Source organism: Drosophila mauritiana, chromosome X (genome assembly GCF_004382145.1).
Source record: "Drosophila mauritiana strain mau12 chromosome X, ASM438214v1, whole genome shotgun sequence".
NCBI classification, from domain to species: Eukaryota; Metazoa; Arthropoda; class Insecta; order Diptera; family Drosophilidae; genus Drosophila; species Drosophila mauritiana.
Window position 1 is genome coordinate 9,036,178 of NC_046672.1, and position 17,344 is coordinate 9,053,521.

The window sequence follows — 17,344 nt, forward strand, 5'->3', positions numbered from 1 at the left end:
TTTAATAGGTATTCAAAAATTAGAAATAATATATTTAAATTTTCAAACTTTCTGATTGGAAAACGATTTTTTTTTAGAATATTAGTGGTAAGGGCGTACCGATAGTTGGCCTTCGATGGTTGAGATATCTGGCAACGCCGCGTAGTATATTAGAACGGCCAAGGCGCGGTCACACTGGCGAAAATTATAAAAATTAATTAAATTAACTTAAACGACCTAAAAAGCGAACTCAACGAGAGCTTTGAACGGCCACCGTTGGCGACATGGAAGCGGAGCACCTGAAACGACTAGAGGCCAAGGAGGCGGACCACATTCCCGCCATCCTGGACGAATTCAACACGAAGGTGAGCACTGCCTGCGGTTTCTCCCGAAGATTTAACCAGATTATATACCCTTCCTTCCGCCCTAGAATGCGGATCTGCTGGTCTTCGACAGTTTCCGCACGGACAACCTGTGGCACGAACTCTGGCTGGCCATCTTTGGCATATTAGACGACCAGCGGCTTAGTCATCTGCATACGCAGTGCCTGAACACGGTGAGGATTCTAACGCGTGACGAGTTCAGCCTGCAGACAAACTACATCGAACAGGAGGTTAACACCCTGCTGAAGCTGGCTAGGATTGAAGCCGGCTCACTGAAGCTGCCAGCCACACCGGACGAGCTTAAACAGCAGGAAAGCAAGGAGCCCCAGCTGGAGCCCAGCCAGGCCCAATCGGAAGTGATTGCCGAAGCACTCAAGTGCCTGTGCAACCTGGTCTACCAGAGCTCCGACTGCAGACGCCAGTGCCTGCGGCAACACTGCCTGGATGCAATCCTGAAGAGGGTGGCGTCCTCAATGCGACATCCCTGTGCGTTGGAGTACTATGACATGAAGCTCCTCTTCCTGCTTACTGCATTGGAGCCGGCGGCGCGCTCTCGCCTCCAAATCGATCTGAATGGCCTCACCTACATGACCAAGTGGCTGGACGACAAGCTGGTCGAAGAGTCCGTTGGCGAGGAGCAGCTGAACATCATCTGCGAACTGCTCAAGGTGATGTTCAATGTGACCAGTGCTCCGGACAAGAGTCCCAACGAATACGAAATTCAAAGCTTGCATTTGACGGGAGTGCTGAGGGAGCTGCTCCTGCGTTTCGGCGACTTGGCCACTGAAAAAGATCGCGCCGTCGTCACACACGCCATCAATCTGCTGACAAACATCTCCGGCAGCTGCCTGACAGAACTCACCCTGCGCTGCTCCAATGCCGAGTTGGAGTCGCACAAGGAAAGAGAGCAGGACAACGAGAAGGAAAAATGTACAGAAGCTGGAGCAGGAGCCAAACCCCGTGAGTGCTGCTCCCAGTGCTTCGAAAAGCGCAATGTTCAGAGTCTGGACGTGCTGCTCCGCTACTTACGGCAATCTCTGGCCCAACAGGAGGCCGAGGCTAGCTCGCATGAGTTGCTTTCCCCAGTGCTGACCGTGCTGGTGAAATGTGCGCGCAGCGATCGAGTTATGCGTCACTATCTGCGCCAGGAGATTCTGCCGCCGCTGAGGGACGTTAGTCAACGACCTGAGGTTGGTCAGGAGCTGCGCAATCATCTGTGCCGGTTCCTTACACTGCCCGCGATGATCCTGCGAGATCTGTCCGCCGAGCTGCTGTTCGTACTGTGCAAAGAAAATGTCGGCAGGATGATCAAATATACGGGCTATGGCAACGCAGCCGGGCTCTTTGCCAAGCGGGGCATACTCGACTGCCGGCGAGTGGAGGGCACCGACTACTCCTCCGACAGCGAGGACAGCGACACCGAGGAGTACAAGCAGCAGCAGCAGGGCATCAATCCAGTCCTTGGCTGCGTGGAGCCGCGCAGCAAGTCGCATCTAGACGACATAAGCGAAGAGCAGAAGGAATACGAGGCTATGCAGCTGGTCAATCTCATCGAACAGCTGCGTCAGGGCGGGATCGTAAAGCCGGCGATGATCGACAAAGATGGGCGCCCGCAGCCGCTGGAACACATCCTTCAGCTGCAGGAGGAGCTGCCGCAGCAGCAGCTCGACCAGAAGCGGAAAACCTAAGCCACAAATGTATTGCGGGATCTGCTATGGCACAACTTCCAAATAGCTACCAAAAAATCACCCTAAACTCTGCATTTATTCCATAAGTTTACTGTCGAATGTAGCTTCGAATGTGTTCAAAAAGCAGATTGGCTTAGGATTGTTTTTTTACATAATTTATATATTTTATACCACATATTCGAGAACATCTCATTATATCCTACTTGTTAACCAAAAACGATTTAATCTGGCTTTGATTTCAGTGATCAGCTTTTGTCTAAATGCCATTTTTATTAGTGTTAGCTTAAATAATTATAATCGATCCAATTAGCTTCAATTCGTAGATAAGTTCGGTCTCCCAACTTTTACAGAATTTCTTTAACCGTTTTTCTTATTAAGTTATTATGCACTTCCTTGTTGTTTTGTTGTCCCGCGAATTGTTCTCACTTTTAGAGTTGATACCATGGCATCCCATAACGTACGGCTTGAACAACTAACTAAATGCAAAACAATCGTTGGGGTCTTCCAATTTCAGGAAGTACGGAGCAGATGAACACAGGCGAACGTAAACCAAATCTAATTTCTTTTATATACACGCCAACACTATAAACTAGGACGACTTTTCATTTTAATAGTTAAGTGCATGTATGTATTTATAAAATTCCAATTATACACTTAGAATCTAGGAATGAACTCAAATGAAGGCTCTTATTCCGATTTCCAGTTTTCTATTACAAATGATGTTGCATGTGTGTAACACTAACTATAGCTCTAGAATCTAACTAAACGAACTACAAAGTCTATCTATGACAGACGCCAGTGAGGAGCACTTGAGGAGCCTTCAAGTTTTGGATGTCGACACGACCATGCCCCCACCCACCCATCCTCACATTGTCATGTCCATGTCTAATCTATGTTGTAAATTCCGCATAATAGGGTAAAGGAATAATTCCAAAACTTTCTAAAAGTTACCTGTCTTTGATCTATATACAAGAAATCCTATATAGAGCTTTATTGTGTTCAATTTGCTATAGCGATGATACTAGTAGATCAACTTATATGCATCAAAACATAGTAATATTTTGTGTCGTTGATGTGTGTGCGAGTCTAAATGTACGGCTATCCTAAGATTAACAATAAAATAAATCAATCAAGGTCTTGCTAAACCAACCAAGCCACCTAGTTTCCTATATTCGCAGTCCTTTAAACTAAATGTTACCTATTAATATTGAGCCAGAGTGATAAAGGTCGACCTCAAGGCGGCTTTTTGTACGAAGAAACGTTCTGTCTTTATAAACCCAATAGAAGATACACAAGATAGATAGAAACGTTCTACGACACAGAAAATCTTCACTCATTGCATTCGCGTTTCAAAATATATGTATGTATATTGCGTCAAGATTGGGACAAATATTCAAGGACATATCAGTTGCTCTCCGGCGATGAGTCCGCCTCCTGAATGTCGTCCTCCGTGGGCCTCAAGTTATCAAAGCGAGCATTTGGTTGGTTGGGTTTGTGGTGGCGATGGCGGCACGGCCCGAGGCGGTGAACTGGGAGTTCTTCTTGGTCATTCTGGGCCAACATCCGGCGATATTTTTCCTCCTCCCTGCGCTGCTCCAACCAAAACAACTCGTATATGCGGTCGTGCCCCCGATTGAGTTCATTCCCTCGCTCCAGATCTTTACAAATCTGCTTCGGTGGGGTGGATTTGAGAAAGTAGTTGGCATACTTGCTGTCGTTGTCCCGCCCCGGGGAGTGCTCCGATCCGGAATCGCGTCCCCCACTGTCCGGTGCGGGGTTGAGTTCTTTCCCTATTTCCTTATATGCTGTATAGTACTTAGCTCTGTAGGCGTGGTCCAGATCGAGATTATCGTACTCATTGGTCTCGTCGCGGGCCAAGAACTCCTGCACCTGGCGCTGGCGCTCCTTTTCTTGCTCCTGGCGAAAGATCTTGTAGTTTTGGGAGCCGGGACCACAAATGCCCTCCGGCAGAAGTCTTCTGTCGTCCTCATCCTTCTCATTATTCTCCTTTGACCGCTGCAGCTTTTTCAAGTGCGAACTTACGTTCGCATAGTTAAGCACATCCGCATTCAACTCGACAAAATCCACCAACTCCTCCGTGCACTTCTCCATCTCTAGCTCCAGGTGATGGATCCGTTCGCGGACGCATGTGCCAAATGTGGTCGAATCATTATGCTGACCCTTGGACAACGATTCATCCGCCTTCTTCTCAGTATGCTCACACACCTTTCGTTTTATCTCCTTGATCGTCATGGACTCCTGTTCAGTTGTCTCCTTCAAGGGATCGTTCTCCGCCTCAATGCGGCGGCGCTGGTTGTCCTTTAGCTCGAGCTCCCGTTTCATCTGCCGCCTTTCCTCCCTCTGAAGAATCTCCATCTGTTGGCGATGCTTCGCATCTGAGGGAAACGTATCTCTTGTGATGCAGAGCATGCTGTGGTGTTTCTCTTTGGATTTCTTCTCTTGGCACAGCTTGTTTGAGTACCGATGCTGTGGAATTGGCTCCTTAGCATCCATTTGGCTCTGGGACTTTTGCATCATCCTCGGGGGGCTATCTTTGATGTTGTCCTTATGGGTCTGAATCGTAGTCTGAGCATGGGCCTTCGCTTCGGTGTGGAATTTGCTTTGAGACTTTGCCTGCGATTGCCATGTGCTTTTCTTCCGGCGAACCACGGCTGCCGCGACCGCCACGGCGGCCAATTCCCGTTGGACCGCCGCATTGTTGTGTCGGCATTTGTGCACAGATTTTTCACCAGATTTTCGCCCTGCACCAGGAGCAGTAGCAGCAGAAGCAGCAGCAGGAGGAGCAGCTGCCGCAGGAGTAGAAGCAATATAGGCTTGCGTAACTGCAGACTCCGTGCGGTTGATCTCCGTCGACTTCGCCTTATGTGCGGATCCCAGCAGCTTAATGTTCCTGCGCGACTGGGTCACCTCGACGGAAGATGGCTCCTTCTTCCTTTCCGCCGGGCTCGTGGTCGATTGTTTGGCACTGATTGTCCTGGGGGAGGGATTTGGATGAGTTGAACACTGGTGATTCGCCAGGTAGTTATGTTAATTATGTTAGTATGTATGGTTGGGCTGGGTTTAGTGGGCCTGCCCTCATGGAACTAATATTACACTTAACTAAAGGCACACTTACAATTTTGAATATTCACATCCTCATACCACACAAACAGGAATATGTTGTTAACCTAATAATAATAATATTAATATAATATGTTTCTTAAGACATATTTACTGCTAATTTATTTTCAATTTAAACTATTAAATGAATGATTAAGTGAAATTTGTGGCTAGAAATGATGAATACTGACTGAGATACACCTATATCTTTACATATAATAGGGTTCACAAACAAAGAGATCCTTGGACTTGATGAGTTTTTAGAGGACGATTAAGCTTAGTATTCTATTGGCTATCTCCTTTATTGAGGCGCATGCGATGCGCCTTTCGGTGCGTGGAACGATGCAGTCGCTCCTTCACTGGGCGCTGAACTGTCCTGGATTCCAAGGAGTCCTTCCGCTCCTTGAATGTGTCCTGCTGTCGGTGATTGGATGTGCTGGTGGCTTTGGAGGTGGCCCGGCGCAATCTGAAAGAGGAGACGAGCAGCTAGAAAAGCTCCTCCACTGGCCCGGCCCACAAACGACTAGACCAGCCCTCCACCACTTCCCCCCAACAACCGGCCCAGCCCAAGCCCCCAAAGATCCCCGAGAGCAGCTCACCTGGTTTGCTTCGTGACTCGCACGGGTTTCGCTAACTCGTCTCGATTGCTGGATGACGTGGAATTGCTGACCGTGCGGGCACTGCCACTCGTCTCCCGGTCAATCAGTTCGTACAGACTGTTGCGGTACTGGTCTATGTCATAGCGCATATGATCTTTCAGCGGCGGCACGATGTCCATGTGGAAATCCATCTCTGCCGACGCGTATTGGAAGCGACTCACATAAGGATGCCTTATGGCCGCCTTGGCTGTCAGCCGGTTATGCGGATTCAGCACCAGCAGGGCCTTCACCAGCGAAATACCGTCGTCGCAGCAGTTCTTCATCATTTCGTCCAGCGAATAGCGGCGATCGCGTTGGATATTCCTGCTCAGCAGGACGCTGCCGAAGCTGGGTCCAATCGAAGCGATGTCCAGCTTTGTCACATTCGGCAGGGAAGTCACGATCTTCTCAATCTGAGGCAAATATATATGAATGTATATTACAACGTACATATAACTATGAAGTGGTATAGATACTCTGCTACCTGATTGACAGTGCTTGTGCCTTGGAATAGGGGCTTCTGCCTGATCATCTCGCCCAGGATGCAGCCCAGGCCCCACATATCGATGCCCTTGGTGTAGCTGGTAAAGGGCAAAAGGACATGCTAGTCTCAGTAAGTTCATGCAAGCTAAACAAAGTACCCACTTCCGACTGGCCACCAGAATTTCGGGGGCGCGATACCAACGCGTGGCAACATAATCAGTCAGCATGCCGTCCTGTTCCAAATCATCATAGATGCGTCTCGAGGAGAGGGTTCTGGCCAGGCCGAAGTCAGCCACTTTGAGCCTGCAAATAGGGCAATGTCATAGATGGAGATGGTGTCCACTGTCCACTGATGATACTGAATGCTGCTGTCAGTGGAATATTACCTGCATTTACTATCGATCAGGATGTTGCTGGGCTTGAGGTCCCTGTGGATGACGTTGCCTGAGTGAATAAACTTAATCGCATTGATTAGCTGGTACATAACGAATCGTTTGTGAACGTCCTTCAGGACATTGCCCCGCTTGATCACGTTGTGCAGATCGCTCTCCATGAACTCGAACACCAAATAAAAGTCCAAGTTGTTGGAGGCCCTGGAGTAAATGCACGGGAATAACATATATACGCGCATTATAGAATACCACATGGAAAGAACTTACTTGAAGATATCTAACAGCCGGACGATGTTGGGATGGCAGCGAAAGGCGCGCAAGAATATCACCTCCCGGTAGGTGCGCTGGGCATCGGTTTCGTCGCGGAAGGCATCGAAGACCTTCTTCAGGGCCACCGTGTTCTTTGTACGCCTGTCGGTGGCCTTCCAGACGATGCCATAGGCACCCTTACCCATGCGCTGGGATAGACAATGAAGTTATTAATCGTTTCGACCCATGATCACTTGACTTCATTTTAGTATCATTTTCCGTAGAACGAATTTTTTGACTTACCTTTCGCACATCGAAGATGCTTTCCACAGTTTGGTCCAGCTCTTGGATGCGTCGCTCTTGAGCGTGGACAGCTTGATAGTTGGCCATCGTAGCGTGCCCCCTTTCTCCTGTGCTCTTTGCTTATCCCTATCCCTATCCCAATCCTTGCCCCTTATCCTTGTGGCCTCTTTTGCTAATTGAGTAACCGGCAGTTGGTTTCTGGTTGGCCTGGTTGCGACTCTGGCAGAGCCACGAGAACTCCAGCCCCACTTGGCAGCTTCACTGTGGACGATCAGATGGAGTGCGAGAGTTATCAGTTAGCTGGCATTCACTGTGGCACTGTTGCTGTTGCGCGTGGCAGTGGCAGTGGCAGTCGCGCCCAAGTTGTTTTGCGGCTCCAACTGGAGCATCTGGGGCCCTCGTCCTCGCGTGCTTGCTCCCATATGCAAACGGCATCAAGTATGTAAAATAAAATGAAACGCCAACAATAACAGTGCAAAACTCCACAGTGAAAGAATGAAATCGAAATGTGTGAGATAAAGTTAATGAATTAAATGCACACAGCATAGGAAATCTTGATTATTCAAGAGATTCAGTATTTAAGATATTCAACAATATTCAATATTTGAAACATTTCTGTATTACTTTTTGATTAAAGCTTATAATTAGCCAAAGTACATATGCATGTATGTACTCTCCTCTACTAACAAAGATTTTTCGATCATTGTGAGAAGGGATCATGGCTTTTTCTCTCTCTGCATGCAAGTGCACCGGAAACGGAACAACGGCCATAACGGGAGCACAAATAAAAAGCGGGGAAAAAATAGCAAACGAATAAATAAATCGCGAGGCGGACCTGATTGAAACCGAATTATTGTTAGATCGATCGGGCAGAAGGCGAAAGCGAAAACGAGACCCCAATTGGATGGCCTGGCAATGCCTACAGTGGACCCTCAAGTGCCCACGGCAACGTCATGTAAGAATGCTCGGCTGTACAGTGAGCACTCGCTGCAGAGAACTATGCGTAAAGCTCGGGATGTTTCAAACTCTCATTTATAACGCGATTATTTACAGATTATTTGTATCACTATAAACCAGTATGTTCTAAAATAGTTATTACTGTTAATAAAAAGCTTAACACCAAATCTTCCCGAACATCCACTCTTTGGGATGCCTACTGTATTACTGTTACTGCGCCTACTTTAGCTATTGTTGCTTTTTATTATTGTTGCTGCAAGAAACGCCGCAAAACAATCAAATGGAAATACGTGGCATGCAATCTGACAGAACGAAAACCAGCAACAAAGCATGGCAAATGAATTTGTTTAACAAATAAATAGGCACAAGTACGCTCATATGGCAAAGGCCAGCACAGTTCAACAAAAATCGAGTTCGAAATCGAAATTCGCAAGAATCTGATCTCGAATGGAGCCGTTATTCCAAGGAATTCCAGTTTTGCGCTGGAAAGTTTGAAATGCAACCCTGGCGCATAAGTGTGCGCAAGCGCACATGATTTGAACTAGTAAATAAATAGTAATCAAATAGACTGAGAAAGGTTAAAATCTACATTATGTCTGCCAGTGTAGCATCAAAAACAACAGCCAAATCGGAGCGATTGAATTTGGCACAAAAGTTTTCAAGTGGAGCACGTCACTTACCCGTAAAAGGAGGCAGGATTCGCAGGATATGTATAATGGTGGCTAACTAGGAGACGAAGAGGCACGGCAACTTGTCGGATGGTTATGTGAGTGTGTGTGGCTTGAATGTAAACTGGCAATTTGCACAATAAAAATAGAAAAAATAACTATATAGTAACGAACGCAACGCGAATCAAAAGATGCAACCGGAACTGTAGGATGTTTCACATTAATTGTATAAATATATATATATCGCTTGGAACCACCAACCTGTATGTACAGTCCAGGACCTTGAACACGAAACGAAACTCGAAAAAAATATCTTTACTTGATCCCGTTCCGGTGTTGGGCTCCACCGAACACAATATCTATACTACTTCGTCCGTTTAGGGCTTCCCACTGCCAACTCATGAAGTAGTCCTTAAATTTTTTTTCGGCTCTTGTGGATTTTATCCTGCCGACTTAGCTTAGGATCAGCGGCCGCGACTTGACAATTTGTATGTTTCACTCGCAGACCACGCGCGTTTCAATTTGCACAGTTTTGGAATTGGAATTACAAGCATATATTAGATCAACGAATGTAGATGCGTATCGGAGGAAGACGAGTCCATATGGCGGTGGATCGTATCCTGTTATCTTTCGGCACTCCGGCGTTCACGCTCCCGTTACGATTTTACAAAATAAAAGATTCGGAATCGAATAGAAAAAACGAGTGTACGTTCCTGGCTTGGAATCAGAAGGTCGTGTGTGATGTAGAAAAGTTCCGGACAACTACTGGCATTGTCGACAGTTCGTCTGGGGCGACTGTCACAAATAGCCATGACTACTTGATTGCCCGGGTAGCCGGATTCGTTCAGACTCGCTTGAAATTTCGACTGCACTTGTCTGTCCTGACATCCCTTGTGGTGTCTTGCTCCCCACTACTGCATGCCCACTCTACTCCATAGCTTCCATCGTTTTCAAAGTCCTGCCGTTTCCAATGGTTGCCCCCCGCTCTTCGGCAAAGTCCTGCGGGTGAGCCGTGCATATCATTTACCCAGAACCATTGTTTCGGATATTAACATCCGGACTCGGTGGCCTATTCCTATATGATCTTGGAAATATGTTGAGCGTAGAGTATTCTTTTTTTCTTCATCGAACTTCAAAGAATTCATGACTTTGTTTAATGTTTAGTAATGTATATAGTAATATTAACCTATCTAAATGTAATACTTCATCTTTAAAAAAAAGCCTAAAGCTATGGAAGGTGCTTAAGAAAATGTATTTAATAAACTAACTACTTTTCTAGATTATTTAATGCTGATGTAATCCGTGTGAATGACATCCACGGTTGAGCTGGCCCAATGTAGCCTATACCCCTTTACGGACAGGTTGCTGTCAATAAATGCATATTTGATGCTTAGTTTTCAATAACAAACATGGGCGTACCCACGATCCCGGCGCGTAGCAACCTCCTTCTGGCCGGGAAGGGGACTCAACAGCCGGCGAGCGTGTTATGCGGTTGCCAGGAGAAACGCGACACTAGAAACTTTGCGGAGCGGGGTCAGTCAAGATTACTGGATTGTCGTACAAAAATATTTCTTGCGTGTCAGTTTATTGTTAGTTTTTGCTATGATTAGAGGACTACAAATCTATGGCTTTTTCTGCAGGTAGATAATTTGGGTTTTCTGTGGGATTTGGCATTCTTCTGCTGCTGCTACAACAGCTGCAGTTTCAGTTGCTGCAAATGATGTGGCTTCAAGTGTAATAACGCAGCAACTATTGTTGCTGCTGCATGTCAGTTTATTGATAGTCCTTGGCTTGTGTTTTCTGTGGGAATTGGGCCGTCTTCTGCTACTCTTGCAACTGCTGCTGCAGCAAAAACTTCTGCTGCAACAGCTGCATTTGCGATTGCAGTTGCTGCACATGATGTGGCTCCAAATGCAGTTGGTGCATAAACTCTAGTTGCTGCTGCTCCCGCTGTTGTTGCAGCTCCTCCTGTTGTTGCTGCTGCTGCTGGTGTTGTTCTTGCAGGTGCTGTGGTTGTTGCTGCAACCATAGCTTCTGCTTCTCCTGGTACTGTTTCAGCTGTGTCTGTATCAGTTGCCTCTGCTTCTCTAACTCCGCCAGTTGCTCCTGCTGTTTGTTCACTAGCTCGTCCATGTTGAGCTCTTCTGCCTCGGCAAGAAGCTTGCGTGTTTCCTCGGCGGCCTGGCTGGGCGTAATATTCCAATCTTGCATTTGTTGCGGCAGAGCCTGAGAGTGTAAAGGACTTTGATGTTTATTTGGGGACTCATAGTCTGGCCAAAAAATTATACTAACCTGAAAGAGGCGTTCGATGGCAAAATTGGCGCTACACTCATCGCTGCAGTACTTGCTCTGCGGCCTCGCTTCGGAGCAGCAATTGGGTCTGTTGCACTGCTGGATGCCCTGTAGCTCCGGATTGGGGAATATCTCTGGACTGGCCTCCCGCGGGCTCACCTGGATATTGCGAGTCTTGGGTGTCGCCTTCTTCCGCTTCCTACGTGGGCGTACTTCAGTCGGACGCGACTCCTTTGGTTCTCGGGCGCTGTTGTTTTTGCGCATCGCAGCCACAGTGGTCGGTGGCGGCGCTTGCTGGCTGGTTGTTGCGGGCGCCACCGGTGCAGCAGCAGGCGCAGCGCCCAATGGACCTACGCCTGGGGCATTGAGACTTGTAGAGGCGGCGTTCGATGCGGCTGCCCGTTCGGTGGCCACCAGGCGGAATATGGTCTGCAGTTCGGGATTCTCCTTTTTGCATCGCCGGCAGTAGTACTGTTTGATGTGCTCAGCATCCTTCTCGGTGATCCCTATACAGTCGCCGTGGTACCACTCCTCGCAACCATCGCAGCCTCTGGAAAGCGAAGGGGACAAGTGTATAGGCAGGATCTAGACCTAAAGGGCCATTCAACTCACATCATGAACCTGGAGCAGTCGGAGGATCGGCATATGCAGTACACCTGCCCTTCCTGCTTTAGAATGGTGGCTATCTTGGACTTGCGCTCCGGCAAATCGAATTCCCGTGCGATCTCCCGCCTGATTTCCTCTTTCTGTTTGGTAACTTCCTTTGTAGTTAAAAATATGATTGCCGTGCAACGGGTGAAACTTACGGTCTTCTTGTCCGTCATCTCGCAACAATCTTTCCGACAACTCGAGTCCAACTCCAAATCTGTCAATTAAGTTTTAGGGAATTTTTTTGCGATGGAGATGGTATGGCTTGGAATCAGAAGGTCAAGTGTGATATCGATAAGTTCCGGACAACGACTGGCATTGACAGTTCGTCTGGGGCGACTGTCACAAATCGCCACGACTACTTGATTGCCCAGGTAGCCGGATTCGTTCAGACTCGCTTAATATCCGTTTTGATGTCTTGCTCACCACTTTACTCCATAGCTTCCATCTTTTTCAAAGTCCTGACATTTCCAATGCGGTTGCCAGTAGAAATGCGACACTATAAACTTTGCGGGGCGGGGTCAGTCAAGATTACTGGATTGTCGTACAAAAATATTTCTTGCATGTCAGTTTATTGTTAGTTTTTGCTATGATTAGAGGACTACAAATCTATGGCTTTTTCTGCAGGTAGATAATTTGAGTTTTCTGTGGGATTTGGGCATTCTTCTGCTGCTGGTGCAACTGCTGTTTCTGCAACAGCTGCAGTTGAAGTTGCTGCAGATGATGTGGCTTTAATTGCAGTTGCTGCTGCTCCTGCTGTTTTTGCTGCTGCTGTTGTTGCTGCTGCTGTTGTTGCTGCTGCTGTTGTTGCTGCTGTTGTTGTTGCTGCTGCTGTTGTTGCTGCAACATTAGCTTCTGCTTTTCCTGGTACTGTTTCTGCTGTGCCTGTATCTGTTGCTGGTGAGCCAGGCGTCGCCTTTGCTTTTCGAACTCCGCCAGATGCTCCTGCTGCTTGCGCACCAGCTCGTCCATCACCTCGTGGTTGTAGGTGGAGTGTAGCATCAGGCCGAGCAGGTTCGCTCGCGAGGTGAGCTGCTGCCGCATCAAGCGCTCCTGCTCCATCAGGTCGTCCATCTTGAGCCATTGACGCACACGCTCCAGATCGATCTCAGCCCGCCGGATCTTCTCCCAGGCGTAGTGCTTGAAGCAATTCTTCTTTGGCGCACGACAAAACTCGCCCGTGGGATTAAAGACGTTGTTCACCAAGGGCGAACCGCACACATCCGTATCGTTCACTTTCGGATCCTTGCTGTGCTCCGGACACAATACTCTCAATCTCTTACAGTATGTCTTACTTGCCGGATTGTAGAAATCACAAAACATATTGTTGCCCTCCATTCGCGTTTTGAATATGCTCCCGAAGCTAGCCTGCGATTCGTATTTGTTGAAGCACTTCTCCATGTGCTTGATGGCCGTGCGCGAGTGAATCTCGTGGCCACAGGTGATGCAGTACATGCTTTGTTCGTCCTCCATGTCGGCGGTGTCTTGTGACCCCAATGTATCAATAGAGCTTCGATTGGCTCGTTCCACCACCATGTTGAGCTCTTCGGAGCGTTTCTCTAGCTCGGCAAGTGCGAAACGCACCAGGGACTGCTTATGACGAATGTTATCAAGATGCTTGCGTGTTTCCTCGGCTGCGCGGCTGGGCGTAAGATTCCACTCTTGCAATCGTTGCGGCAGAACCTGAGAGTGTAAAGGACTTTGGTGTTTATTTGGGGTCTCATAGTCTGGCCAAAAAAATATACTAACCTGGAAGATGCGTTTGGTGGCCAGATTGAAGCCACACTTATCGCTGCAGTACTTGCTCTGCGGCCTCGCATGGGAGCAGCAATTGGGTCCGTAGCACTGACGGATGCCTTGTAGCTCCGGGTTGAGGTATATCTCCGGACTGGCCGCCCGCGGGCCCACCTGGACATTGCGAGTCTTGGGTGCCGCCTTCTCCCGCTTCCTACTTGGGCCTGCTTGAGTCGGCTGCGACTCCTTTAAGACCGTCGCCGCCTGGACAACGCAGGTGCGGAATATACAGCGCGGCTTGTGACCCACGCGAACGCGGCACGCGTCGCACTGGTTGCAATTGGGACGCCGGCATCCCTCGCAGGAACCACAACGTTTGCCCATCTTTGGTTCTCGGGCGCTGCTGTTCTTGCGCTTTGCTGCCGCAGTGGTCGGTGGCGGCGCTTGCTGGCTGGTTGTTGCGGGCGCCACCGGTGCAGCAGCAGGGGCAGCGCCCGATGGACCTACGCCTGGGGCATTGAGACTTGTAGAGGCGGCGTTCGATGCGGCTGCCCGTTCGGTGGCCACCAGGCGGAATATGGTCTGCAGTTCGGGATTCTCCTTTTTGCATCGCCGGCAGTAGTACTGTTTGATGTGCTTAGCCTCCTTCTCGGTGATCCCTATACAGTCTCCGTGGTACCACTCCTCGCAACCATCGCAGCCTCTGGAAAGCGAAGGGGACAAGCGGTTAGGCGGGATCTAGATCTTAAGGGCTATTCAACTCACATCATGAACCTGGAGCAGTCGGAGGAGCGGCATATGCAGTACGCCTGGTCTTCCTGCTTTAGAATGGTGGCTATCTTGGACTTGCGTTCCGGCAAATCGAATTCCCGTGCGATCTCCCGCCTGATTTCCTCTTTCTGTTTGGTAACTTCCTTTGTAGTTAAAAATATGATTACCGTGCAACGGGTGAAACTTACGGTCTTCTTATATTTGCGCTTGTCCGTCATCTCGCACCAATCTTCCCGACAACTCGAGTCCAACTCTAAATCCGTCAATTAAGTTTCATGGAATATTTTTCGCGATGGTGATGGTGTATGAAAGAATATCGATAGCCTACTAGAAATGTATTCAGACAATCGATAGATTGAGGTCTAATAAAAAAAAATATTTAACATAAAACTACGATGTCGATTTTAATTGATGTATGACTATACAATAAAAACAATTTTAGGTATTTATTGTAAATTGTGTATAAATATAAATATTAGTTAACACTAAAATCGATAGAACTAATTCCATAGTCTTAAGAACAAACGATAATGTGCTCGAGATCTATGAGTTTGAATAGAGATCTTGAAAGAGAAACAATGTGATTAAAAAAAACTTCTCAAGAATGTTGCATTATATAAACATATATGTAATTTTCGATAACTAAACTTCGATAGAAAAAAATCGAATAATTACTGGCATTGTGGGATTTTTCTCACCTCTAATAACCGCGCGGTTTTTTCTTTGTATTTCGTTGGCATATTTTTTTCAACTGAACTGAATTGAATGTGAATAGTCTGTTATTATGGCGGCCCTGAGCAACCTTAAACAGTGTCCGCCGTTCTCCACGCTGCCGGATCTGGCGCTGCGGCACAATCACATCCCAGAGCTGGAACGCTATCCGCAAATAAACCTGAACAGCGAACTTCTGGCTAATCCGGCTGGTCAGCGATACTACGCCGGACAGAGCTTCGTGTTTGTGAATGAGGGTGTCCTAAAGCGCATAGCTCGCAGCTTCTTTAATGGCGGATTCTGGAAGACGCTGGAGGAGGCACGCAGCCCAAAGACTAGGGAGCAGGCACCGCTTATTGCCCAAGCGGGTGATTTAATCGCACAATTTCTGGGTCTAGCCACCGGCCTGAGGATCCTCCCGCACACCCAGCAGCTTAGTGCAGAACGTATTGCTCAGTTCGTGGAGACCAGGTGGGTAGGGCGCAGACAACTGACCAATAATACCTAAACCTTTCTGTCCCATTCATTCAGGGATTGGCTCAACAGCGATGTGCGCTATCTTGCCTGGAATCAACACTTCTTTTGCTTAGCCGTAGCCGGTGTAGACGATGTGGTGCGCATCTACACAAAGAGTTCCAGCGCGGCCACTGCCACTGTTTTAAAGAGTCCTTCCCAAACGCAGATCACCTGCATGGCGTGGCGTCCACTCTGCGCTTCCGAGATCGTGATAGGTTGTCGGCAGGGTCTTTGTTTCTGGGAAGTGGACAACACTTTGCACTTGGGACGCACAAATGCACCCAGCCAGATTTTTCAATAGTCAGTATTGAAAGTTGATCGTTAGTTGATAAATACATAACTTATTTTCCCTTTTAGCCCCAACAATCTGCCATTAACCTCGATGCAGTGGAACAAGGATGGCACCCACTTGGCCACCGCGTCCATAGGAGATCGTTCCATCATTATCTGGCAGCCGGACACCGGAATGATGCACCCACTAAAGCGTCTGGGTCCGCCGGGCTCACTGCTGAAGTGGTCGCCGGATAACGACTGGCTGTTCGCAGCCACCGTGGATCGGGTGTTCCGCGTGTGGAACTGCCACCAGCAATGGACCACCGAGCGATGGGTGTGCGGTCCCGGAGGCTATGTCCAAACAGCCTGTTGGTCGCCCTGCGGTCGCTTCCTGCTCTTCGTCAGCAGTGCCGAACCGATTCTCTACCGCCTGCAGTTCGTTCAACAGAGTCTGCTATCCTGTAAGTACGGAAGCTTTAAGTACGAATTCAGGGCAGTCTGCTCCCAGTGTCTGAACTGAAATGGTGGTCAGATACAAGGGTGCGATTTGGGGCTGCCCCAGATCAAAACAGTCAGGAACAGGTTGGCGGCTCTTGCAGCTTACAGACCGCCTGTATAATGCTGACTACAAAAACAAAAACCGGCACCAGTTTACTAGTTGATTTTTCACTTATTCCGTTTTTGTATCCCCTTGCAGCTTCGGCGGATGAGAAGGAAATCCTGCCCATTGCAGATCTAAATGCTTGCAGCATTGATGCAAATCGCACGCTTGTAGGTGGTCCCGCCCAGCAGCTTGCTTGGGATCCGCATGGCAACTACCTGGTGGTCACATTCAAGGCGACCAACTGCATCGCCGTCTTCCGCACCTTCATACAGAAATTCGATCTGCAGATCTCAGCGGCTTACTATCTGAGCGGCGAGACGGCGGCGGAGCACCCGAACTTCATCTGCTTCCAGCCACTCTACGAGGATAACGATCGCTCCGTGCTGACGATCGCCTGGTCGTCGGGCCGCATCCAGTACTATGCCTTCGACTGATCTTAAAGCTTAGTGTTTTTCATTGTAATAAATTATTTGATTTGGTTTTTGTAAGCGTTAATACACAGTTAAACAGGTTAAGCCTAATTTGGTATCCAACAATGGTAGGGGATTGAGATAAATCCAAAGGAGTGAGCCTGTGGCTGTACTGTGGCAGGTAATTATTGCCTTTTACAAGCAAACAGTTCCATTGCCACACCCCTATATTTATCTCTTTTTTACAGATTCGATTGAAATGTACAAAGCGTTTTACACCTTTAAGGTAATTGAATCAATTCGAGAACAATCCCTAATTAATTTTTTCTTAAAATTGGTTTAACAATTGTTTGCAATTTATATAAAGAATGAAATAAAATATCTGATTACGTTTATAAGGATTTATTAATATTTTTAATAAAATACCACTTCCTTAATGGAATACAATAAACAGAATGTATAGAATCACATTTGCTGTGGAATCATAGTAGTTTTTCTTTCATTTTTATGAACCTCAAAAAGCCG

The 17,344-nt window shown here is 47.8% G+C and overlaps 5 protein-coding genes across 9 annotated transcripts; 2 read left to right on the forward strand and 3 right to left on the reverse strand.

Moving 5' to 3' along the window:
• Positions 1-144: 144 nt before the first annotated feature.
• On the forward strand, positions 145-2,519 carry LOC117147823 (synembryn). The gene is made up of 2 exons (XM_033314879.1): positions 145-344; positions 410-2,519. The coding sequence occupies exons 1-2, from the start codon at positions 264-266 to the stop codon at positions 2,048-2,050; spliced, it is 1,722 nt and encodes a 573-aa protein (XP_033170770.1). The 5' UTR covers positions 145-263; the 3' UTR covers positions 2,051-2,519.
• A 400-nt stretch (positions 2,520-2,919) lies between these two features.
• Positions 2,920-9,657, reverse strand: LOC117147821 (extracellular signal-regulated kinase 7). Of its 3 annotated transcripts, none has more exons than XM_033314874.1 (9): positions 9,122-9,657; positions 8,873-9,063; positions 7,236-7,496; positions 6,951-7,141; positions 6,678-6,884; positions 6,454-6,594; positions 6,293-6,389; positions 5,770-6,221; positions 2,920-5,045 (listed from the first exon to the last, which is right to left on the reverse strand). In XM_033314874.1, the coding sequence occupies exons 3-9, from the start codon at positions 7,320-7,322 to the stop codon at positions 3,455-3,457; spliced, it is 2,766 nt and encodes a 921-aa protein (XP_033170765.1). In that variant the 5' UTR covers positions 7,323-7,496; positions 8,873-9,063; positions 9,122-9,657; the 3' UTR covers positions 2,920-3,454. The 3 variants fall into 3 exon arrangements, with proteins under 3 accessions (XP_033170765.1, XP_033170766.1, XP_033170767.1); XM_033314876.1 differs by lacking the exon at positions 2,920-5,045 and adding an exon at positions 5,276-5,636 and having other exon boundaries at positions 9,122-9,647; XM_033314875.1 differs by lacking the exon at positions 8,873-9,063.
• A 769-nt stretch (positions 9,658-10,426) lies between these two features.
• LOC117147825 (CXXC-type zinc finger protein 1) lies at positions 10,427-12,244 on the reverse strand. 2 transcript variants are annotated; one of them, XM_033314882.1, is made up of 4 exons: positions 11,959-12,244; positions 11,765-11,898; positions 11,153-11,702; positions 10,427-11,086 (listed from the first exon to the last, which is right to left on the reverse strand). In XM_033314882.1, the coding sequence occupies exons 1-4, from the start codon at positions 11,974-11,976 to the stop codon at positions 10,685-10,687; spliced, it is 1,104 nt and encodes a 367-aa protein (XP_033170773.1). In that variant the 5' UTR covers positions 11,977-12,244; the 3' UTR covers positions 10,427-10,684. The 2 variants fall into 2 exon arrangements, with proteins under 2 accessions (XP_033170773.1, XP_033170772.1); XM_033314881.1 differs by having other exon boundaries at positions 11,765-12,244.
• A 111-nt stretch (positions 12,245-12,355) lies between these two features.
• Positions 12,356-14,617, reverse strand: LOC117147822 (CXXC-type zinc finger protein 1). Of its 2 annotated transcripts, XM_033314878.1 has the most exons (4): positions 14,494-14,617; positions 14,300-14,433; positions 13,550-14,237; positions 12,356-13,483 (listed from the first exon to the last, which is right to left on the reverse strand). In XM_033314878.1, exons 1-4 carry the CDS (start codon positions 14,521-14,523, stop codon positions 12,410-12,412), a joined length of 1,926 nt encoding a protein of 641 aa, XP_033170769.1. In that variant the 5' UTR covers positions 14,524-14,617; the 3' UTR covers positions 12,356-12,409. The 2 variants fall into 2 exon arrangements, with proteins under 2 accessions (XP_033170769.1, XP_033170768.1); XM_033314877.1 differs by having other exon boundaries at positions 14,300-14,617.
• A 384-nt stretch (positions 14,618-15,001) lies between these two features.
• Positions 15,002-17,214, forward strand: LOC117147824 (aladin). The gene is made up of 5 exons (XM_033314880.1): positions 15,002-15,487; positions 15,548-15,832; positions 15,890-16,266; positions 16,503-17,000; positions 17,068-17,214. Exons 1-4 carry the CDS (start codon positions 15,090-15,092, stop codon positions 16,841-16,843), a joined length of 1,401 nt encoding a protein of 466 aa, XP_033170771.1. The 5' UTR covers positions 15,002-15,089; the 3' UTR covers positions 16,844-17,000; positions 17,068-17,214.
• The last annotated feature ends 130 nt before the right edge of the window (positions 17,215-17,344 follow it).

Bases quoted from the DNA above. Each gene is read 5' to 3' on its own strand.
- LOC117147823 (XM_033314879.1), top strand. From the start codon at position 264: ATGGAAGCGGAGCACCTGAAACGACTAGAGGCCAAGGAGGCGGACCAC. The intron at 345-409 runs GTGAGCACTGCC...CTTCCGCCCTAG, and splicing joins TGGACGAATTCAACACGAAG to AATGCGGATCTGCTGGTCTT.
- LOC117147821 (XM_033314875.1), bottom strand. From the start codon at position 7,322: ATGGCCAACTATCAAGCTGTCCACGCTCAAGAGCGACGCATCCAAGAG. The intron at 6,885-6,950 runs GTAAGTTCTTTC...CATTTACTCCAG, and splicing joins CGGCTGTTAGATATCTTCAA to GGCCTCCAACAACTTGGACT. The intron at 6,390-6,453 runs GTGGGTACTTTG...GCCCTTTACCAG, and splicing joins ATTCTGGTGGCCAGTCGGAA to CTACACCAAGGGCATCGATA.
- LOC117147825 (XM_033314881.1), bottom strand. From the start codon at position 11,976: ATGACGGACAAGAAGACCGTAAGTTTCACCCGTTGCACGGCAATCATA. The intron at 11,703-11,764 runs GTGAGTTGAATG...TTCGCTTTCCAG, and splicing joins GACTGCTCCAGGTTCATGAT to AGGCTGCGATGGTTGCGAGG. The intron at 11,087-11,152 runs GTTAGTATAATT...TTACACTCTCAG, and splicing joins CCATCGAACGCCTCTTTCAG to GCTCTGCCGCAACAAATGCA.
- LOC117147822 (XM_033314877.1), bottom strand. From the start codon at position 14,523: ATGACGGACAAGCGCAAATATAAGAAGACCGTAAGTTTCACCCGTTGC. The intron at 14,238-14,299 runs GTGAGTTGAATA...TTCGCTTTCCAG, and splicing joins GACTGCTCCAGGTTCATGAT to AGGCTGCGATGGTTGCGAGG. The intron at 13,484-13,549 runs GTTAGTATATTT...TTACACTCTCAG, and splicing joins CCACCAAACGCATCTTCCAG to GTTCTGCCGCAACGATTGCA.
- LOC117147824 (XM_033314880.1), top strand. From the start codon at position 15,090: ATGGCGGCCCTGAGCAACCTTAAACAGTGTCCGCCGTTCTCCACGCTG. The intron at 15,833-15,889 runs GTCAGTATTGAA...TTTCCCTTTTAG, and splicing joins CCCAGCCAGATTTTTCAATA to CCCCAACAATCTGCCATTAA. The intron at 16,267-16,502 runs GTAAGTACGGAA...ATCCCCTTGCAG, and splicing joins TCAACAGAGTCTGCTATCCT to CTTCGGCGGATGAGAAGGAA.